The sequence below is a fragment of the Balaenoptera physalus genome (assembly GCF_965194825.1).
Source record: "Balaenoptera physalus genome assembly, chromosome: 16".
In the NCBI taxonomy this organism is placed as follows: domain Eukaryota; kingdom Metazoa; phylum Chordata; class Mammalia; order Artiodactyla; family Balaenopteridae; genus Balaenoptera; species Balaenoptera physalus.
In genome coordinates, this window is record NC_138898.1 from 78162088 (window position 1) to 78185950 (window position 23863).

Genomic DNA, 23863 nt, shown 5'->3' on the forward strand with positions numbered 1-23863 from the left:
ATACCTCCCTTGTACTTAGTAATTTGCTAGGTATAATTGTTGTGCTAAGAAGTATAGGCAGATTGTTGACCTTGGGAATTTATGGTCTTGGTGAAAATCAAGAAAAATGTACATAAAACAATTATTTCAAGCTTACTTAACAAAACCTATAGTATTACCTATGACAACCTGGCTAGTAGGTGATGGGTAAGTAATAGTCTAGGCAGGACTCCATTCAGTGTTGCGCCCAAATTTGTTTTTCTAGGGAGCTACAGATCCTGGGGGCTGTCTGAGCTTTTCTCTGGCAAGGTCAGTATTTTCAGCATTGAGTTCCCTTTCCTGATTGTTTGTCACTATCCAACAGTCTTCTGCAGGGAATTTAGGGCTTTGCATAAAGCAGAGCAGTCACTTTGTTATTCTGAGCAAAAGACCATTTTTATTCATTTTGGGTTTAAGTCCTAACAAAGCTCATCATTTGAGGGTTTTTTTGGGGGGTGGGGGGCGGTGATTCTGGCTAGACAGAAAAATAAATGACTTTGATTCTCCCTTTGGAGTTTGCTGATTATTACTGAACATCCTAAATTGAATCATTTTTCATAATAAAACCACTATTTTTGTTGTTATATACTGAAGAAATGGCTATGGCCTTGCCCTGAGAAGGAAAGCCTTAAATGCCCTCTGTTGGTCAAACATGGAATAACTGCTGAACGTATGAAAAAGTGTTAAAAAAGTTGCAAGAATTAGGGAAATATATCATAAAGGTGTGCAGAGCTTTCTCTACAAAGACGTCCGTTGCAATGAAGTTTATAGAAACAAAAAACTGGAAAAAAAACTAACAAAAGGGGGGGCTTAGTTAAATGAATTATGGTACATCCATGTAACAGAATACTCTTTAGCTAATACAATATTGTAGAAAAATATTTCCAAACAGGAAAAATGTTCATGTTACATTAAGTAGCAATTTGAAATCACAAAGCTGTTTAGTGTGCTCCCACTTTTATGACTGAAAGGGTAGACAGAAAACTAGAGTCACTAAATTGATGGAAAACAGAAAGGACATGTGCCAGTGTCCCTTGTTATCTCTTCGTGGTGGAGTTTTGGGGATTCTTATTTTCTTTGTGCTTAACTCTGTTTTCTAGATGTGCTACGATCAGCATGAATTACTTTAAGTAAAAAAGTGAAAAACAATGAGAGTTTTTTAAAAGAGAGACATCGAGATTGAACCGGCCTAATCTTAGAGATAAAATCGGGGGGTCTAGAGTAGTGCTGTGACTTACCCAAGGCTACCCATCTAGTGAGACTTAACGTGGACTTGCAGTTCATTTATTTTCTGGTAAGTCTCATTTAGCTACTTCTTTTGATGAAAAATTAGTAATGTTAATAATCTGAAGACTTGGTTATTGGTTCTTCACAAATGAGTAAATGAGACTTGAATTAGGAATGAAGCTGCGGGGTTATGTACGTAGCAAAGCAGCTCCCTCGCTGAGATCTATTGAAAGTCAACCCTCAACACAAAGGTTTGTTAAAAAAAAAAAGAAGAAGAAAAATTAAAAAAAAAAAAAAGGAGAAATGAAGCTGAGTATTAGCTATTAGGACATTTAGATGGAGCACATTTGAAAAAATCACAATGCACTTAGAATTGATCTATTTCTCTCGTACAGGGGTTGGTAAACTACAGCCATTGGGTCAAATCTGACCACACCATTTATGTCTTATGACATAATTTATGACATAACCTATGACATCACTTATGTCTTGTCTATGGCAGCTTTTCCTCAACAGCAGCAGAGTTGAGTAGAGGCAAAGTCTGTGGCCTGCTAAGCTAAAAATATTTACTCTCTGGCCCTTTACAAAAAAAGTTTTCAGGGACTTCCCTGGCAGTTCAGTGGTTAAGACTCTGCCCTTCCACTGGAGGGGTCATGGGTTCAATCCCCGGTCGGGGAACTAAGATCCCACATGCCACGCAGCACGGCCTTAAAAAAAGAAAAGAAAAAAGTTTTCAGACCCCTACTCTTATAGATTATTTTAATTCTTTATTGCCTCAGGATATTTTAATGTTTCACCAAAGGACTCTTAGCTGGCAGTTCCAAACAAATGTCAGAACAAATATTAGCAGCTAGGAAGCCCCCAAATGGCAAGTTGTTTTTCTCTGATACTCTTTTAATGCCTCAGAGAAGCAGGCCACTCTCAGCCTCAAATCCAAGGTAGTTTCTAAGTGGGTGTGGGTACCTGGGGGAAGAAAGGCTGTGGAATGGTGGAGAGGCCCCAGGAGATGAGGACGCTAAGAGATAGGGTACTTCTTGTCAGGGTACAGGGGATTATATTTGCAGCTAAATTCTTTTTCCACTTGATGGAATCATATTGAATAATAGATATTTAAACTGTGAAGTGCTTAAACCTGAACTGATAGACCAGTGGAAATGCCACACAAATGGGCCATGGGGATGGGAGGGAAAATTGGGAATATGGCTCCAAGATACTCACCCAGCCACCAGTGGGGTTTGACCATAATACTTCCAGAGGTGACTGGAACAAGAGCTCCCTTAGAGACACAAGGGATGAGAGAGTAATAGGCAGCAGTTGGTAGGACAACTGTGGATGCTGAAACCACATAAATAAAACACTATTTTCATCGAATTCTGGATGTGAGTTATTTTTTAAAATTAATTTTTATTGGAGTATAGTTGATTTACAGTGTTGTGTTAGTTTGTGCTGTTGGATGTGAGTTATTTTTGCATCTATATTTTATGTTATTTGTTTTTATTATAATTAAGTAATAAATGAAAATACAAAACAACATTCATCAAAAACTTACCTATAAAGAGCTTGGGATGAGAGCACTTTGGGGCCCATATCGTCTTGCACAGTGAAAACATCCATGGTTACCAGTGTGTACTCCAAACCAAACAGCGCCCCCCCAAATGTTCTGCTCTGAATAACGCCCCTAGGACCTCTCACAACTTGAGGGGAGCCCCTTCCCAGCGGCCCAGCATGACGGCATCCTGGAATTCCCTACCTCTATGATACCAGTCACAATCCATGCCCTTATATACTAATAATACCAATAAAATACATGAGAAGAAAATCTACATAGAGAGGTAACTCTTTGAATGTGATCACAGCACAAATTTCTTTCATGTATTCATCTATTGAGTTGCTACTATATGCCAGGCATTGTGCTGGACCTTGGAGGTTGATTACAGAGAGTAATGAGACAGTAAAACGGATGCCCCACCCTGCTTTCTGACACCCAGGAAGGCAAAGACCAACATGGGACCTCTGCTACAGCCACAGCAAAAAGGAAACGTTTTTAACACTTCCATATCCAAACTTGTCCACCGAAAGAGCAAGAAGCCTGGCCTCCAACTCAGTGTCCACTTTCCCCCTCCAAATCTCAAGTGCAGGGATCTGCTTGGTGAAGTTAGGTCACCTGTGGAACCCAGGATACAAGGTACCATGGGACAAGCAGCTTTTAGATTTCAAGGTTCTAGCATTCAGTGAGGCACACTGGGGTGGTGGTGGGGACAGGGGTTCAGAAAAGAGATGTGAGAGGCAATCTGAACATCGGCCACATTTACCCCGTGCACTGTGCGAAGAGAAGTCCAGGCAACAGAACAGCAGTGGTTAACAAATGGGGGTGTGTCAGAGGCTGGGGGAGAGCCGAGCTGGGTTGAGAGCAAGTGGGCCCTTAGCCAAGCTTCCGTGCCTTGGGAAGCTGCTGGCAAACAACCTCCTCCAAAGAAGATGGATGCTTTTGTTACCGTTTTCATTTCCTTTACTGTTGTTAAATTATTCAATAAATTAGAATCGGAGAGAAAATTCAGTAGCTGAATCAGCACTTTGTTAATCTGTTGCCATTCAAAAGATCTTTTCTTTGGTGAGGCATGGAGAACAGAATCCAATTGACTAATCAGGACTCCATGCCTGTAGGACTGTTTTTTTGGTTGACTCCTGGAGGAAAAGTAATCCCAGGGCTATAAGTGCTCGTGTTCTGAGAGCAGCCCACACCTCTGCGCGGCCATGTGCTACCCATCCCCCCCGCCGAGGCTCACTGACCCTTCCCTGCAGCCCTCAAGCGAACTGGCCTGGAAGTCATTTCACTGCAGGGCGGGGATGGCCACTGCCAGCAAACTGCCCTGCTCTCCCAGAACGCCTGTTCCAACCCCTGCCTACTCAGTCAGCAAGTCCTCATTCCAGGCGGCTGCCCTAGGACTTCTCCCCACCGCGTAAGCAGAACCAATTGGGAAACTATATTCCTGAAGGAAATCCTCAGCCGAAGTGGAAGATGAAAACTCCAACACATTCAGTAACATAACCGTGATCACACATGGATTTTCCTACCTCCTGAGACTCTGGGGCTCCTGTCCCATTCTCTTTATACAGCCTTGCTTTAAGGTGTAGGAATAACTGTCACTCTGATAGCCCTTAGCTCTCTGGTTTCCTCATATGGATTCCTAGAGGAGGAGAGGCCATCTGGCAGAGTGGGTAAATGGAAGGAAGCTGGTCCAGGTAACTCCTTGTTGCGTTACTTAATGAACCAACCCAGAATCTACTCAGACTTCTTGTTATGTAAGATAATAAAATTCTCCTATTATTTAAACCACCTTTGATTGCAGTTTCTATTACAGCTGAAACATCCGAAGGATGGAAAGAGGAAATTTTGTTATAGATATTGTTGAGAAAGGCTGGAGCAGGTAGTGATAGCTAAGAGATGGCCTCAGGGGGCCTTCTTTAGGGCAGTGCTATTCAAAATGTGATTCAAGGACTTGCAGCATCAGAATTACCTGGAGTGGGACTTCCCTGGTGGTGCAGTGGATAAGACTCCGTGCTCCCAATGCAGGGAGCCCGGGTTGGATCCCCGGTCAGGGAACTAGATCCCACACACATGCCGCAACTAAGAGTTTGCATGCTACAACTAAGGCGCCTGCCTGCCGCAACTAAGGGGCCCTCGTGCTGCAAGTAAGACCTGGCTCAACCAAATAAATAAATATTAAAAAAAAAAAAAAGAATTACCTGGGAGTTTGTTAGGAATGCAAATTCAAGGGCTTCATCCCAGATGGACTAAATCAGATTCTCTGGAGGTAGGGCTGGGAATCTGTATTTTAACAAGTTCTCCCTCCAGTGCTTTTGATGCAAGTATATTTGGAGAAAACACTGACCTAGGAGACTCCTACAGCTGGGAGTGTGATTGGTCCAACAGAAGAAGTGCTGTGCCTCTTGCTCACGGCTGAACTCCCTGAAGCTGTTCTAATCTTCTAGGCCTCAGTTTCCTTTTCTGTCACAACAATGTGAGATTCAAATGAGGAGCTGGGTGTAAAAATGGTTTGAAGAGCTAAAACCTTGACCCCCTAGGAGAGTGTCTGAGCTGACCCTGCCGTACCAGGGGACACAGCATCCAAGGCTGCAGACAGATGTGTTGGACCAGGCTGGACTCTGCCTCAGCAGCCTGTGAGCTTCTTTGGACAGGGCCTGTTTCCATCTGTGTCTCCAGGTGCCCAGCAGAAGAACTGACACATAGAGGGTGGAGAGTCACTGTCATTCTTAATTGAACTCAACTGCCCCTATTTTTAGTTTTCTTTTCCGGACTGCTGCTTGAGTCAATCAGGAAAGACTGGAGACCCAGGTTTTACCCTTGTGGTTAGAGGAGAGCCAGCCCCTGTCGCAGTGCTGCCCTTCCTCTCCTACAACCCCGGTGATCTCAGCCGTCCTCCCTCACAATCCTCCAGGAAAGGATGCTCAGGCTCTCCATTGAGGTGACCTGGTCCTCCCAGATTTCCCTGGCCTTCGACGCCCAGGGATGCACAGGACCCGTTGCCCTGGAAACGTACGAACAATTAAGTCACGAGCCCTCTCTCGTCTCAGGTTTCTGGGTGTTGACCTGGACGCGGGAGCCACTCCCCAAGCCTGTAAGAAGGCCTGGCTTAGACGCGGTGACCTCGCGCGCGCCCCGCGCGCCGAGCCAGTGTTAGCGGGTGGAGCGGACGCGCCTGCTGGCCAGAGGGCCAATCAGAGCAGGGCAGGCCAGCCGGTCCGGCTCCCGGTGGCCACTTAGACGCTGGCTGAAAGCGCTGCCTGCTCTGCGATTGGGCGAGCTTCCTGCCAATCAGGGAAGGAAGCCAGCGGGGGTTCGGCCAATAGCTGGAGGCGACGGGGTCAGGCCGGTGGCCCTGCGGTCCTCAGGGTGGTCGGCGAGCCCGTCGGCGCTGAGGGAGCGACGGCCCTCCGGCCCGCGCGCGCTGCGCTTTCCGCCCCTCCGGCCCCGCCCGTCGGCCGCGCCGCGTCATGCCGGGCGCTGCTGGGTGCTAGTGCCCGGGCCGCCGCCCTCCCGCCCGCCTGAAGCCGCGCCCACTGCCCAGAGCCAGAGGGATGGTGGTAGTCACGGGGCGGGAGCCAGACAGCCGTCGCCCGGACGGTGCCATGTCCAGCTCCGACGCCGAAGACGACTTTCTGGAGCCGGCCACCCCGACAGCCACGCAGGCGGGGCACGCACTGCCTCTCCTGCCGCAGGAGGTACCTGGACCGAGGGCGTGCGGGGGCGCGGGAAGGGGCGCGGGGGCAGGAGCCGGTGGCGGGCAGAGCTGACCTTGGGATATGAGCAGCGCTGCAGCGCTGAGGCAGGGGTGGGGGTCGGGCCGAGGGCGGCGCCAGAGGAGCCGTGCTCCCCTGCCCACCCCGCTCCCACCACCTCCCCCGACCCCCGCCCCGAAATGCACCAGGTGTGTCTTCCCTGCCCCAGGCGGCACCTGGCCCTCCCATCCCCCTTCTTCCAGGATTCAGTGCCTGCAGGGTTGGTACTCCCATCCCTATGTCCCACCTTACCTACTGGAGGAAGGAGGGTAGGCCGTGGGAAGAGGCCCTTGGAGCCCCAAGAGATGATAGTGTCTCCTAGAGAATCCAAGAGGAGGCCTCCGTGGTTGCCCAAACCCAGTCTCCAGCTGCCCAGAGAGTGGGGTTAGGGGCTGTGTGCAGATAAGAAGCAGGCCAGTTAATAGATGTGGCCTCACTCACCTGACAACTCCATGGCTTTCCCTCCTAGCTGCTGTGCTGTGATGCACGGTGGCTTCCACTGGTCTTACTTAACGCATGTGACACTATCATACGAACACTTGAAATGACCCTCAAGAGGAGGGAAAAGAGGGAAGGTGGGGCCCTGCTGGGCAGTGAAGACAGAGGCTAGGAGGTAGGGGCTAAGGTAGTGGCAGACGTGGGAGCAGGTGACCTGTGGAGTCCTAGATGAAGGGACTGAGACCCAGAGGGGCAGGGTGGGGCTGGGTGAGGCTCTCGGGAAACTGTAGTGTCCTCTTGGGGTTACGAGCCAGTACTCCAAACATCGTGGGGCAGTTGTGAAAATGGGCAAAACTCCAGAAGGACTCTTTGTAATTGGAAAAAAAAAAGGAACTGTTGGAGACCCAGGGTGCCATTTTTTGTGCACTGTCACTGGGGAGATGGTGTGGCTTGAGGAAAAAAGCACAGGACCCAGAGACTATAGGCAAGCACTCCAGTGCCAGCTCTTCCACAAATTACATGGCTCCATGTGAGTAATGTAAAGTATTATTATCTCCAAATAATATTGGGGTACTTAGTATGCACATAAAATAGTTTTAGAGGAGCTAGCTATAGAATAAGCAGAAGGCATTTCCCGTCCTCTGGGTGCAGAAGAGTAACAGTACCTACATTCACAGAACTGTAAATACCTGTCGGTTTCATTCATCCATTCATTCAATGCATATTCGGGGCTTTACTATGAGCCAGGCACTGCACAAGACGCTGGGCAACTTTGATGTAATGTATGTGTATCCTACTTTATTTCACAAAGGATTTGAAAGTCGGGAAAAAGGACTGTCTAGATAAATATACATAGACTTTCACAGAGCCAGAGAGATGTCGTAATATTGAAAAGTATGCACTGGGATAAAATTTTAGTTAATCTGGAGGAGGTTTGTGGGAAAATTAGGGAGAACTGGCCTCATTTCTTTCAAAACCACAAACAGTGAAAGAGATTAAAAACAAATAAAGGTCCTGAGCATTTTAGGGAGACCCTAGAGCTTCTCAGGGCAAATGTAGGTACCATCATTCCCTACCCTTGCCTCCAGAACCGTAGCTGGACTGGGCACTAATCTCCCTGCACAGATTAAGGAGAGAAGTGGAAAGGTACAGAGGATGAGGAGTGGATGCCTGGCATTATTCAACAGACGTCTGTGGGCCCTGCTCTGGGTGGCCTCGGGATAGGTGAACAAGATGCTGTTCCTGCCCTCGGGAAACTTGGGCAATAATAACACCAATAGCACAAAGCGCCCGTTGTGCAAAGCTCTGTTATAGAGGAGAATGTGGATACAGTGAAGGCACAATGGCGGGAGTGTTCAGTTAACCCTATCTTGGGGCAGGCAAAGGACAACAGAGCAGAAATGCTCACGGAGTAGGGGACCTTGAATAGAAGCTCTTAGAATGAGTGCATGCTGCTAACCGATATGGCGCCTCGGTGTGAATTAGCGAAAGGGTGTACAGCTGGCCTGGCAGACCCCGCTCACGCGGGTGCCCGTGTGCAGTGAACAGCGCACACTGCCAGGTGGGGCCATTGCATTCGCTGGATGGACAGAGGGAGGGTGGCAGGAGCACTGGGGACGGAGAAGACAGCATGAGCAAGGGCACAAAGGTGGGAAGTTCAGGAAGTGGAAGGAGGACAGTGAAAGCTCTGAACTCTAGAGCAGAGATTGTAGGACTGCGGTGGAGAGATCTGATTTAAGAGCTGTGGGAGGATGGGGAGGACTTGGTAATTGATGATTGCAGGGAAAGGGAGGAGAGAGAAGCGGTCAGAAAGATGCCTGGGTTTTGGCCTCAGGTGGCACTCATCAGACCCAGGAAGGCGGCAGAGGGGGCAGCCCCGGCTTGCCTCCCCACTGTGGGACTGAAAGTGCTGGTGATTCCTCCCCAGTTCCCTGAGGTTGTCCCCCTTAACATCGGAGGGGCTCACTTCACCACACGCCTGTCCACCTTGCGGCGCTACGAGGACACCATGCTGGCGGCCATGTTCAGCGGGCGGCACTACATCCCCACGGATGCCGAGGGCCGCTACTTCATTGATCGGGACGGTGCGCACTTCGGGTACGTTCCTCCCTCTGCCATCAACTGCAGGGTCCTAGCAAGTGAGCAGCCCGGGCTTGGGCATGGGACTTTGATGTCTTCCATAACACCTAGAAGAGGAGATAACCTGCTGGTGGAATTTAATAAATGTGCATATTGAATTGGATCAGAATTCTTAGTTTCTTTCCCAGAGGAGGCAAGGACAGCCGGAGAAATCCCAGGTAACACACATTGGCTGGATGTGATGAAACTGATTCTCTGCTATGCAAATTAAGACTGGGAAGTTGTCATCCCTGTGGAATAGGTGTGACCGCACTGAGAGGCAGGGGAGTTCCAACACAGCTTCTGGGAGAAGACCCTCAGATCCAGATTCTGGGGCTCGGCATCGCTGTTAGGGAGAAACATGGGGTGTGGCAGTGGTTCCCAAACTTCTTTCAATAGTTTAAAACAAATAAATAGGACAAAAAAAGGTGAGGGAAGGGCCAACATAGGGTTGCCATCCTGTAATTTTGCCAAGTCTTTAAAAAAAAAACACCTTCACGGACTTCCCTGGCGGTCCAGTGGCTAATACTCCACGCTTCCACTGCAGAGGGCACAGGTTCAATTCCTGGTGGGGGAACTAAGATCTTGTGTGCCACACTGTGCAGCCAAAAAAAACCCCCAAAAAACAAAACAACAACAACAAAAACACAAAAAAACCCACTTTCAATTGTTACTGTCATTTTAACAGTAAAACATGGAACAACACAATCTCAAAAAAAGATAGCCCTTCCCAAGAGAGGACTTCTGACAACCTTACAGATAAACAATTTAAAGACTTTATGTTTCGGTTTCCTTGTTTGTGAAATGAGAAGTAATTATAGCTGCCTTGCAGGCCTGTCATGTGGATTAAATAAAGAGTCTTGGTGTGACCCCTGGCCAGGTCCTTTCAGAGTATATGGCTGAAACTCTTTGCCCCATCCGTCTAACTTTGGAGATGACTGGAGAACTAACATGGTCTTTGACCTTGAACAAAAGGAGACCCTCCAACCACTACGTCTCTGTGCCGGCCTCCAAGTAGGATTGCGCACACTGGGAGAAGGGTCATTTTCATCCTCAGAAAGGAGCCTCGTCAAATAATTTGCTCTGAAGCATCTGGGTTTCCCCATTGGGCGGTCAGCTGCCTCCTGTGCTGAGAAAACAAAGTGTCACATCGCTCTGCAGAGCTATAAAAAGATTTTTGTTTGCAGGCTGTTTGGGAGAGGAAAGTGCTCGGCCCCGGCTGGCAGCTCCCACAGCACTCTTCTCTGGGCCTTGCCCGGGGTTATGTTTTTCAGGACTCACCAAGATTTGCTTACAATCCTAGAGGACTGATTTTGGAAGGGGTGATGGGGAGGGGGAACCCGGTTTGGCCCTAGGCTGATGCGCCCATACCCAAGTGGCCACAGCTGGAGAGTGGCAGGGCCAGGCAAGGGCGTGGCAGCAAGCAGGATATTGTGGTGTTTATCCGCAGGCTACTGGACTCCAGTGGCCTAAGATTCGTCAGCAGCCTATGAAGCTGTTGAAAGATTTGGATAAAATAAAATAGGGGTTTAGGGCATTTCTCTGCGGGTGAGCTCACGTAGCCCCAGCAGCCACCGTGTAGGCTGCCTGGGCCTCCACCTGGGACACTTTCCTGTTGTGATCAGTGCACAGCGCCTTGGACTGAAGTCTGGACCACTGTGGGTGTGGATTTGGAGTCACCCGTGTCTGCATCTGGCCTTTGGCTAGCTGTGGCTCCTTTAGCAAGGGTGTTCCTTAAGCTCTCTGAGCCCCACTTTTTCCTCATTTATAAAATGGACGTACGAAAGCACTTACCCCATGTCGTTGGAAGGATTAAATGGGATAACTCCTGAATAGTGACTGACACAGATTAACACTTGGTGAGTGTTGGCTGGTGTTGCTTCATGGTCATAGACTCACTACTGAGGTAACAGCTTGGTCGTGGGGTGTACTGATACATCCTCACAGAAAAGCCCTTCCCACACCTACCAGTGATGGGTCTGATTACTTTTAGCCCTTAAGAATCTGAAGAGAGAATTAAAAGACTGAATTGTTATTTTAAGAAGGTGCAGTCTGTGATTTTTTTGTTCACTCCTGAAGCCAGTTTGTTCAGGTGTCAGGGTTAGGCATTCCTCTTCTCCGTATAGCTACAGAATGATACTGATGGCAAGGATTTGTGGGGAGTGCAGAACTCTTCCACGTGGCTGGTGGGAAGAAAATGCTACGACCACTTTGTCAAACAGGCACTTATGACCGAACAATTCTCCTCCTGATGTTTACCCAAGAGGAATCGGTGCCTGAGTCCACAAGAAGTTTACAGGGAATGTTTATCACAGCTTTACTCTTATGAGACCCAAACTGGAAACAACTCAGATGTCCATCAACGGGAGAATGGGTGAATAGTTTATAGTGCATCCATACAACGGTATGCTACTTAGCAATAAAAGGAAGGAAACTTCTGCTACACACGATGACGTAGGGAATCAATCTCAAAAACACTAGGTTGAGGGGAAGAAGCCAGGCACAAAAGAGAACATACTGTGTGATTCCACTTAACGTGCATTTCAAGAAGAGGCAAAACTAATCTTTGTTGACAGAATTAGAAGTTAGAGTGGTTGCCTCTGTAGTGATTGGCTGGGAAGAGGCACAGGGAAACTTTAATTAGATGGACATGTTCTATATCCTGATGTACGTGGTGGTTGTGTGGGTATATTCATACGTGAAAAAGTAATTGACCTGTACAATTAACATGTGTACCTTTATTGGCTATTATCTGTACCTCAATTCAAAATATAATTAAGGGGCTAGATATCATATCTTTCCATTTTTCCTATATATACTTAATAATTATAATAATAATGATACAATAACAACTATAACACTTAGTGAGGGCTTGCTCTGTTCCAGGTATTTTCTAAGCACTTTTTTTTTTAACATCTTTATTGGAGTATAATTGTTTTACAATGGTGTGTTAGTTTCTGCTTTATAACACAGTGAATCAGTTATACATATACAAATGTCCCCATATCTCCTCCCTCTTGCGTCTCCCTCCCTCCCACCCACCATATCCCATCCCTCTAGGTGGTCACAAAGCACCGAGCTGATCTCCCTGTGCTATGCGGCTGCTTCCCACTAGCTAGCTATTTTACGTTTGGTAGTGTGTAAGCACTTTTTATGTATTAACTTATTTAATCCCCTCATAACATTATGGGGTAGTTTTCTTATTTCCCCCCATTTTACAGAGGAGAAAGGGCACAGAGAGGTTAAGTTCACTTACCCAAGGTTACACAGCTGGCCATCTGGGTCCAGATCCTGTGCTCTAACCACTGGGTGGCACATTTGCCAAGCTCCAACCACTGGGTGGATCCGTTAACTCCTTCTCACCAACCCTCTTTCCTTCCTGCTCAGAGATGTGCTGAATTTCCTGCGCTCGGGGGACCTGCCGCCCCGGGAGCGCGTGCGGGCCGTGTACAAAGAGGCCCAGTACTATGCCATCGGGCCCCTCCTGGAGCAGCTGGAGAACATGCAGCCACTGAAGGGGGAAAAAGTGCGCCAGGCGTTTCTGGGACTCATGCCCTATTACAAAGGTGAGGGGTTCACTGTGCGGGGCAGTCGGGATGTGAGGAGGGAGGGTAGCGAGGCACCTGTCGGTGCTGAGGTCTCCACCAGAACAAGTGGGTCATGGCTCGCCAAGACACCTGTCCTACTCAAGCTGGGAGAGGATCCTGCTTCCCTTCCTGCCGCCCTCCCAGTCCCGCAGGAAGATGCAGATGAAATAGGGACCACCTTGCCTGCAACGTCATCAAATCGCATTTCAGGAGGGTGGTACTCATCCCATCCCCTTTGTTTCCTTTTGCCCTGCAGAACCACGATTCCTGTTTAAGTTTGTGCCCTTCATGGGCCCAGAGTCCCTTCCCCAGGGATCTGTCTCTTCCCTCTTGGGTCCGCCATCACTGGGGCTCTCTCTGTGCCCCGCCCCCCCCCCCACCCCCGTCCCACTGATGGGTGACGTGTTCACCCCCGCAGACCATTTGGAGCGGATTGTGGAGATTGCCCGACTGCGCGCTGTCCAGCGGAAGGCCCGCTTTGCCAAGCTCAAGGTCTGTGTCTTCAAGGAGGAGATGCCCATCACCCCCTACGAGTGTCCGCTTCTCAGCTCCCTGCGCTTCGAGCGGAGCGAGAGTGACGGGCAGCTCTTCGAGCACCACTGCGAAGTGGATGTGTCCTTCGGGCCCTGGGAGGCCGTGGCTGACGTTTATGACCTGCTGCACTGCCTGGTCACGGACCTCTCGGCCCAGGGCCTCACCGTGGACCACCAGTGCATCGGGGTGTGTGACAAGCACCTCATCAACCACTACTACTGCAAGCGCCCCATCTATGAGTTCAAGATCACGTGGTGGTGAGTAGCCCTGGCAGGGAGCAGAGTCCTGTCAGGGAGGGTGTCCGTTCCCCTTGGCGGCTCTGGGAGCGAGGTCCCTGGAAGGGCTGCTGGCTGCCCCAGAACCTGCTGAGGTCAGGACGGGTCCTGAGGCGCAACTCCAGGCGGACGGAGGTGCAGCCCAGTCTCCTTGGCTGTACCTCGGGGCCAGGTTCAGGGCTGGTGGCCCACAGGGACTTGGTGCCTGCGCTCACCTGGCCTTTCCTCGAGGCACGGCAGTCTCTGCCTGAGGCTGATGGGGTCCGGCTAGCGAGGGCTTGACCGGGAAGTCCAGAGAGGTTTTGTCACTTTCTTGACCTTGCAAGAGAGTTTCTGCCCTTTTTAGAGCCACGTTACCAGACTCACGTAGGCATAACCACTCCTCCACCCTGTTCAAGAGTCCCTTCCTTGTGCTCAGTGTATCGGAATGAACGTGGAACACGATGGGGGATTTACCCAAGGAGCCCCCCAGAGCCCCTGGCTGAAGAAGAAACATTTTCTCTCCCTCTTCCCTCAACAGTAGCCCCACGCTTTGTTTTAGGATGTGAAAAGACTCTTTTCCTCCCAAAACATATTCTTCACCACCTTTTGGAGATGTAACCATAGTTGCCAAAGCCATGCACCAGGTTGGCCTTAGAAAAGCACAATGTTTACAGCCCTGCCTCAGGGCCTTGGCTTCTCCTACCTTCCACTAACCTTCCTTGCTTGAAGGGTTACCTTCTCACGGGGCTGGAATGCACATTTCAGGGACTCCTTTTGAAGATTCCCTAAGTCAAGCAGGCAAGATGCCTAGATCTTGTGTTATCTTTGAGATGTAACATCCTTTCTAGAGGCTCAGAGTACATCCTTGGCTGCTATTCCATGGTAAGATCCAATTTATGGTGAACCTCCTTGGATGGGAACCCCTGTTGCTTTTTCCTGCCAACGTTCTCCTTCTCGGAGATTGTCTATCTTGGGGAAGGAAAGAGAGGGCCGGAGGAGAGGCGCAGCTGTCCCAGGAGCTGTGGGAAGACAGCAGCAGGCCTCCAATATGTTTGACTCTGCAAAATTCAGAGAGAAAAAGATCCACCAGCTTCTTGCTCCACTGCATCTCCTTCTCGCGCTGTCTGCAGGCTGGGGCAGCCAGTCGGGGTGTGGGCCTGCGCCCCCTGGAGGAAATACTCTGCAGCACCAGTCGCTGGAATGGGACGTTCCCTTGCTGCGTGCAGGGCTTCTCCCTATAATCGTGATTGAACTTGACTGCTCCTGGGTGTTGTTGTAGGGAGATTTTTTTTCTGTCAGCCTCATCGGTCTCAGTCTTACAAGACCAGATTGGTGAGGAAGGTAGTGGGGGAGCTGAGGAAGAGAAGGCCAAGCCCTGGGACCTTGGCTGAATTCCTTCACAGGGCAGTGACCCCTTGGCCCCTGTATGGGAAGATTCCAGAGCATGGTCCCCCGCTCTTACATTGTATTCTTATGTGCGTGGAGCAGGCGTCCAGGCTGACATCTAAGGGGACGGTCCAGTCAGTGGTCCAGGTTCCGAGATAACATGTTCTCTCCTTATTCTCATCCGCAAACGGCTTGTCGCTTTTCCGGAGCTGATGTCCCTGCTTGGACCTTACCCCGACAGCACGGCTCTTGCCTTGTCCTCAGAGAAGGGTCTTTCATTTAAGTTGCCCAGATCGGCAAATAGATTGAACGCTAATACAGGTTCGTTTTTTGACAGACACTGAGGCAGGCTATTCAGGAGGGAGCCAGTGTGAGGAGAGAGCAGATGGGTAAGCCCAGTGCCCGCAGTGAGCTGACCTCGGCCCCTTCTCTTGCCCTCCCCGGCCCAGAGCATCACAGCCCTCGGTTATTGAGAGTCCATACACGTAAGACAGGGAGGGACTGGTTCACGCAAACTCAAGTCAGTTCAAAATCAGGCCCTGAAGACTTGCTTGGGGCTTCAGGGACGCTGGATAGGAACGCTGTCCCTGCGCCTCTTGCTGGAGCCCCCCCGTTCCTCTGCCCCCGTGTTGTCCTCGCGGAGGTGCTCTGTGCCGTCGTGGGGACACAGGGCTGTGGCCAGTAGCCCAGGCAGAGCAGGGACACCGGCGGCCAGCTTAGAGCTCCTTCTAAATGGAGTAAAATAATTCGGTGGTTGGGCTTCCCTGGTGGCGCACTGGTGAGACTCTGCCTGCCAATGCAGGGGACACGGGTTCGAGCCCTGGTCTGGGAAGATCCCACATGCCGCGGAGCAACTGGGCCCGTGAGCCACAACTACTGAGCCTGTGCGTCTGGAGCCTGTGCTCCGCAACAAGAGAGGCCGCGATAGTGAGAGGCCCGCGCACCGCGATGAAGAGTGGCCCCCGCACCGCGATGAAGAGTGGCCCCCACTTGCCGCAACTAGAGAAAGCCCTGGCACAGAAACGAAGACCCAACACAGCCATAAGTAAATAAATAAATAAATATAGAATTCGGTGGCCCTGTTTGGCCGTCGTCTGATGAGAAGCCAAGGCCAGGCTGCGAAGCACTCTTGGATGTGGATGGTTTGTGGTGATCACCTCCAAATAAAGGTCATCTCTGAGGAAGTGACTTCTCCTAGTTGGGTCCCTTTTCAGCTGTCAGCGGCCAAGCCCAGAGCATAAGAAGGGTTGGGTAAGGAAGGAGGGCTCCAGAGGACGGCTGTTTCTCCCAGATTGAAAGGAAGTCTGTCTTCATGGAATTCTTGTGCGTAACGTCCTTGGGTCAAACCAAGGGGCCTGCCTTTGGAGCTTCCCTTATGTTTGACTTCGGGTACCTTTTCTCCCAGGTGCTCCATTCACTGGTTGGGAAGGTGAAAGTTTTAGGAAATAGGACTGCATGGTGCAATGCTAGCTGCAATTCAGTAAGATTAAAAAACTTAACGGCAACTAAGTTTGAAAAGATTGAAACAAAACCACAGTGAAACCCAGCACACCATCCCAGGTGGGGGAATTCTTTGGATAACGCTCTAAATAGAAGACATAGAGGAATCGTCACCATCCTTATTCTACCTCTGGTGAATTCACCAGGCTGTCTAGTGCTTATCACATGGAAAGCAGTCGACTGTGCTCTGAAAGTTTCTGTTCTTTCTCTCTGGGGCTTGGGATATTCTGGGAGCTGTCTGAGCCTTGTGCCTCAGGCTGCTCAGGTGATGTAATCTTCCTGTTCTGGGTTGCTCATTGGAGGACTAGGAAATTGACATCTGCAAGCCACAGAGTGGGGTGAGCCTCACTGTGTGATCTTGGTCTAAGCTGGATCCTGAAATGGTTAAGACAAATAACAACAACAAAACAAAAACCACTCACACTAATCATTTTGATCCCAGTTAGAATTTCAGATATCATCCTTCTGCATACCTTCTGTCTGTATTTGATTGTGCTACAAGTGATTAAGCTTTCTCGGGTACCATTTTGCTGGGGCTCTTTCATGAAGGTGGCGCCTGCCTCGTGATCCTTAAAAGAGGGAGGCTTTATTCATCAGAAGCCAGAGTGTTGGGAACTGGGGTGGGAGAGGCATTTTTTGGAATTCTGGAAGAAACATACATGTATACATATGTTAATTGGAGGAAGGGTGGGCTGGCAGAGGGTTGGAGGAGGTGGGAACAGAGACGGGGAGGAGGGATAGGCAGTTGCCTCTGGGAGTGGGAGGTCACGGGGTCGGTCGTCTTCCTTCCGTACAGTGTGGGGTTTGTGTACACAATATAATGCTGCCTGTGTTCGTTCATTTCCTGTCTGTGAGCGCTTTGGTGCGTGGAGCCTCAGTACCCTCACCTGGCATTAAAGTCAAGAATTAGAACCTGGGTGCCGTGCCTTTCTTGTTTAGAGACTTACTCTCCTCCCTCCTCCGCCCTCCACGCTGCCAGCGAATATGTGTTGATTTCTGCTTAAAACGTGGTATGTTTTTGGATGCCATACTAAATCAGACAGGCTCTTCCCTGAGACATGTGGCTGAACTTCCGCCCTGACTTGAAGTTAAAGGGAGACGGGCCCCCTGGAGGTTCCTCTGTAGTTACCCTCACCTGGTCTCTGTCCCGGTAGGCATACTCACCTGTGCCCCCAGATTTCTGGGGTTTATAGGCAGTACTGGCCATTTGTTCATGACCCTCAACTTCCTCACTTGACCATTCTATCTTTTAGGAACTGGGTTCACCTGATCCCTTACTGAAGACCCAGGGTTCCAGTAGCTGAAAGCCCTGTACACCTTTTCTCCTGTCCTGGCCCTACACCTCCAAGACACACTCCAGTACCTCAGTAGGGGTCCCAGGGGGACGCCAGCATGGGCAGCCTCTGTTCCTTGTTCCTACATCTCCATGATGCTGGGGTTGGCTGAGGCCAGCAATCCTTATATGTATGAGAGTTGGAATAACATCTTTTTCCATAAGATGTTACAAAACCCAAACGAACTTTTTGGCCAACCCAGTAATAAACAGATTCAAGGTCCAGAGGCACCATGTGAGTGTCTGTCCATGCAGCGGCCTGGAGCGGTCAAGGTGAAACTGGCAACTTGGTCCACGCAATGAGGGCAGGTCAGGTTTTTCAAACACTTTGGCCTCAGAAGATGCTGCATTACATGTGCAAGATCCCAAGAGGCCAGCAGAGGCATGGCAGCTCTGGTTGTAGCTGACAGAGAAGCCGCTGCAAGCTGCAGGTAGGTGCCCATGTGCAGCGGAGGCCAGCCAAAACCCAGAGCTTCCCAGAGCGGACACAGAAAGGGACAGTATTCTCTTACAGCGGCTGACTGACGTGCCAGAAGAGGAAACTGAACTCCTGTTCACCCTTTTGCCAACCATGTGCCTTTACATCCCACCCGTTCAAAATGGAAAGTAACACAGAGACTCCTTGGGACCTTACGTGTGTCTCCATGCCTGACTTGCACTTGGAGTCATTTGTATTAGTCAGGAGGAAAAAAACCACACGGTAATTTGAATAATTTATATCTTTAATATAAATAGCTATTAATTATAAGAAGATTGGAGTAATGAGGGATTGGCTAATAAAGAGTAGAGATAACTATAAAGAATATAGGAATAGCAGATGTAAGAGGCAGCCCCTAGGGCAGAGATAGAGCATCCAAGGACGACTACCCCTCTCCCCCCAGAGCTGATACCCAGACCTTTTTTGGAGAAGGCATGACCATGGCTCACCGAACGGTAGAGAAGTCATGGGGGAACTTGCTGGAAACCCACCCTCTGGGATGCTGGAAAAATCCATTCCTTGGGAGGTGTCTTGCCAGAGGCCCTCCACGACAAAACCACCCCAGGGGAGTGCCGGGGAAAGCTGCGGGCCTCTTTGTGCTGCTCACTACCCTGCATGGCAGGAGCTGGGTGCTGGAGAAGCTGTGTGAGCTGTGAGCAAGCACACCTGAACCAGAAAGGAAACATCTCCCTCCTTGCAGTGTCTCACCAATGCCCTCTACTAACAAAGAATCATATCATGTTAGTCGGCAAAGGCAAAAAATACTCATAAGTCCCAACCCAACTTTTGCGGAGGCAACGGATGAATATGGGGCTAAAAGGCAGTCAATACCTGGCACATCATCTACATATGCTGATGACTCCCCAGATGTATACTGTCCAGGCTTCTTGCTTCAGCCTCGAATTATACACCCAATAACCTGCCAAATATTGCTACTTCAATATCTGTTAGCCATCTCAAACTTAATACATCCAGATGGAATTCTTGATCTCCTCTCCCACCCCAAACATCCTCATTCCACCTCCTCCCTCTCAGGAAATGGCACCACCATGCATCCAGTCAACAAAAACCGGCATCACCTTTCACTCCCCTCCTTCACCTTCCCCTTCTCCTTGCAATCCATCACCAAGTACTTGAATACATCTTCAAGACGTGTCGAGTTTTCACAGATTTGCTTGTTTGACTCACCATCATCTTTCATCCTGAGTTACTACAAAGGCCTCCTGGCTTAATTTGGCTCTCAATTACCCCGTCTAACCTATTCTCCAGAACAGTCTTTTGAAACGGTTAATGAGATCCTGCACTATGCTGACGTAAAACCCTTTGCTTTTTTCTTTTTTTAATTAATTTTTATTGGAGTATAGTTGATTTACAGTGTTGTGTTAGTTTCGGGTGTACAGCAAAGTGAATCAGTCATACATATACATATATCCACTCTTTTAAAAATTCTTTTCCCATATAGGTCATTACAGAGTATTGAGTAGAGTTCCCTGTGCTATACATTAGGTCCTTATTAGTTATCTATTTTATATATAGTAGTGTGTATATGTCAGTCCCAATCTCCCAATTTATCCCTTCTCCCATGGTAACCATAAGTTTGTTTTCTACATCTGTGACTCTATTTCTGTTTTGTAAATAAGTTCAAACCCTTTGCTTTTAAAATGAAATTGGAAAGGCTTACCATGTTTGATCTGGTTCCTGCCAACCCGTCCAGCCCTAACACACCACCCTACTCCTTGTTTCCCATCCTCCACCCTGGCCTTCTTTCAGTTCCTGCCTCAGCTTTTTGTGATTGACATTTCCTCTGCCTGGGATGCCCTTCCCCCATCTCTTCTCATTTATGGCTGGCTCCTTTTCATATTTTATGTTCCAGCTCAAATGTTACATACTCAGTGAGACCTTCTCTGACCATGCCATCTAAAGCACACTCCCTCCCATTACCATCTATCACGTCACCCAATTTCTTTATAGCATTTATTACCAATAGTAGTTGTCTTGTTTGTTATGTCTCTATTTTCTTTCAAATAAGCCCCTCAAGGGCATAGATTTTGCCTCTGTTGTTCACACCTATATCCCAATGCTTGGAACAGTCAGTGCCTGGAAAAGAGGTGCTCACAGTCAAGATCTGTTAAACAGTCTGTCCAGTATATGGACAGGAGACCACTTGGAGCATCTTAGTATTACCATGCCCTGTGATTAAAGTCAATGGAAAACTGCAACAACCCAATCCAGGCAGGATTACTAATGGCTCAGACCTTTCATGAGTGAAAGTTTGTGTCACCCCACCACGTAAAGAGGTTGAGTATGGAGATTAAGTTTGATATAAGGAGATGCATATGGGTGCCAAGTTGACAGGGGGTGGAGTTATGACAGCTAATTGTATGTGTCAACTTGGTTGGGCCACAGTGCCCAAATATTTGGTCAAACATTATTCTGAATGTTTCTGTAAGGGTGTTTTTGGATGGGATTTACATTCAAATCAGTGGACTTGGAGTAAAGCAGATTACCCTCCATAATGTGGGTGGACCTCATCCAATCAGTTGAAGGCTTGAATAGAACAAAAGGCTCCCTCAAGCACGAGGGAATTCTGACAGCAGTCTGTCTTCAGACTTCACTGCAACACCGGCTCTTCCTGGTTCATCAGCAGACTGCCTTTGAACTTGAACTGCAATTCTTTCCTGAGCCTCCAGCCTGCCAGCCTCCCCCATCAGATTTTGGACCCACCAAGCCTCCACAATCACATGACCCAATCCCTTAAAATAATTCTCTTCCTATATATACTGTATCTATCTATCTGTCTATCTATCCCAGGATATGTATATCTATCTATCTATATCTATCTATCTATCTATCTATCTATCTATCTATCTATCTATCTATCTATCTTCTAGAAAGAGATTTATATACATCCTAGGAGAATATATATCTATAATGAAGTGCAAAGGTAGCATACCACATGTTTTGCCACCTTACTATTCTCATTTAACATTATCTTTTGGAGATCTGTTCATTTCAGTTCATGTAGCGCTGCCCCTCCCCCCTTTAAAAATTTGATAGTATTCCATTAAAAGTAGGTTCCACAAAACTATTTAAAAATAGTTTCTGCTGCCTTTTGAGATACACATGCCTCTAACTATTTAGCAACAGATTAATAAGCCTTTCCCACATTTCAGCAAATACAGCCCTCAGCTCTCTTGTTCTTGATATGATAAAGACTACTTAGAAACGTTAAAAAAAAAAAAGAAAAAGTAAGATGGAGGTCTTGGGTTTTTTAGCTGATTGATTCTATAATGCTTATAGATTTGAGTCATGGTTGACCACAATATGGTTCAGCAAGAGAGAATGTACTCCTTTGCGTATGTGAATGGTCTGTTTTCCTTGATTTTGGATCCTATGGAAAATGGCTTAAGTTACGTGGTTCCTGGATTGCTTCTCACTTGGGAACTTGGCAATTTGATGAGCCCTTCCGCTGTCACTAATCTGATTATCTCCCAGAGTCTATCCCTGAGGCTTTCCTCTGGGTTGCTTCATTCTTAGGCAGCCTTTATCTACTGCTGCAGAGATCGCCTTTGCCAGAAAACCAGAGAAGAGAGAGAGTCACTTTCCTGAAAGCTAGAAAAGTCCTAGAAAGGAATTATGGGCAATCCTCACGCATTTGTTGAGGCCAGGGGAATGGCAGAGCTCACATGCCTATTCTTGGAGCCAAGGGATAGGGTCATCAATGGCTGAACTCTGTAGACTAATAATGTAGGGAGGTGCGGTTCCCCCCAAAAAAGCTAGGTAGACAAAAACCACACATCCTCTACTAGTTTTACAAAAGTGTATACTCTTTCTCTCTTCTGATAGGGACCTCTGTTTTCACTGGCAGACATTAGTCATAGCCACATCGTATGAGTTTAGCACAGATCTCTAGCTGTTAATGGTTTCTTAAAGTCTTGCATTCTGCAAAAACCAACAAAAAAAAAAATTTCCTCTGTGGGGTGAAGTAGAAAAAAAGGGGAAGAGGGTCAAGTTTTAACTCCTTTTCTCTTTAATGTATATATTAAATGGTTTGATATTAGTTTTTGATGAACTGATATGTGTCCTGTCATATAGCAAGTAGAAAATTTAATTCTCCTTCTCTATGATAGTGATGTGATTTTACTATTGCAAACCAGGCAAGTCTCATTAAGAAAGATTGTTTCTTTTATACAATTGCTGCAAGAAAATGTTGCAACTGACAAGGGCTTAATCTCCAAAATATACAAACAGCTCATACAACTCAACAACAAAAAATCAAACAACCCAATCAAAAATGGGCAGAAGACTTTAATAGACATTTCTCCAAAGAAGACATACAGATGGCCAGTAGGTACATGAAAAGATGCTCAACATCACTAATTATTAGAGAAATGCAAATCAAAACTACAATGAGATACCACCTCACACCAGTCAGAATGGCCATCATTAAAAAGTCTACAAATAACAAATGCTGGAGAGGGTGTGGAGAAAAGGGAACCCTCCTACACTGTTGGTGGGAATGTAAGTTGGTGTGGCTAATATGGAGAATAGTATGTAGGTTCCTCAGAAAACTAAAAATAGAATTACCATATGTTCCAGCAATTCCACTCTTGGGCATATACCTGGACAAAACTATAATTCAGAAAGATACATGCACCCCTATGTTCATAGCAGCGCTATTCACAATAGCCAAAACATGGAAACAACCTAAATGTCCATTGACAGATGAATGGATAAAGAAGATGTGGTACATATATACAATGGAATACTACTCAGCCATAAAAAAAACCCCAAAAAATGCCATTTACAGCAACATGGATGCAACTAGAGAGTATCATACTAAGTGAAGTAAGTCAGAGAAAGACAAATACTATATGATTTCACTTATATATGGAATCTAAAATATGGTACAAATGAACTTACCTACAAAACAGAAACAGAGTCACAGACATAAAGATCAGACTTGTGGTTGCCAAGGGGCAGGGGGAGGGAAAAGGAAGGACTGAGAATTTGGTGTTTGTAGATGCAAACATTTAGAATGGATAAAAAACAAGGTCCTACTGTATAGCACAGGGAACTATATAATTGCTGCAAGAAATAATGGCTCAATGTTATATACAGTCAAAATTCCTGTCTTAGGTGCACATTATTAAAATTTGAAATGATAGGACAATTTGAACATGAAAATAAATAAGTATAGCAATGGGTTATAACCCATTGAATAAATTAAGAATCCATGAATTCATGTTGACACAAATGAATAATTACATAAAAGAGGCAGAAAGGAGAGTTCTAGAGTAAAATGTCAGCTAATAAGTATAGATAAAGAATGATGGGGTTAGAAAACCTCCATTTAGCAACCATCATAATTATAACTGAATCATCATCAATCATCAAAGTATTTTCCTATAAATTACTAATTAATTAAAAGGTAAAAATAGTAACTTCACAGTGGAGACACCTGAAAGACTCCACCTTAATCATTAATCAAAGTTGTTAGCCAAAATGGGACAAACAGACATCATGCACATCACCTATCTTAACACCTTGAGGAGAATACAACATTATGCCAGTGATTTTTCTGCCAAAAAATGAATAACCTGAATCTAATCATGAGAAAAAGTCGGAGAAACCCAAAGTGAAGGACATCTTTTAGAATGACCTTCTTATACTTTACAAAAATGTC

General features: G+C 47.4%; 1 protein-coding gene across 8 annotated transcripts in view; it reads left to right on the forward strand.

Moving 5' to 3' along the window:
- The first annotated feature begins 5973 nt into the window (after positions 1 to 5973).
- RABGEF1 (RAB guanine nucleotide exchange factor 1) overlaps positions 5974 to 23863 on the forward strand; it is a 90054-nt gene continuing 72164 nt past the window's right edge. For 2 of the 8 annotated variants that reach the window (XM_082432329.1, XM_082432328.1), the window contains exons 1-4: positions 6102 to 6489; positions 8912 to 9081; positions 12490 to 12668; positions 13108 to 13480. In XM_082432329.1, the coding sequence (XP_082288455.1) occupies positions 6346 to 6489; positions 8912 to 9081; positions 12490 to 12668; positions 13108 to 13480 (866 nt within the window). In that variant the 5' untranslated portion in view covers positions 6102 to 6345. Of the gene's footprint in view, positions 6490 to 8911; positions 9082 to 12489; positions 12669 to 13107; positions 13481 to 17619; positions 21006 to 23863 lie in introns of those variants that run through there. The other 6 variants (XM_082432325.1, XM_082432326.1, XR_014255221.1 and 3 more) reach the window with 6 other exon arrangements.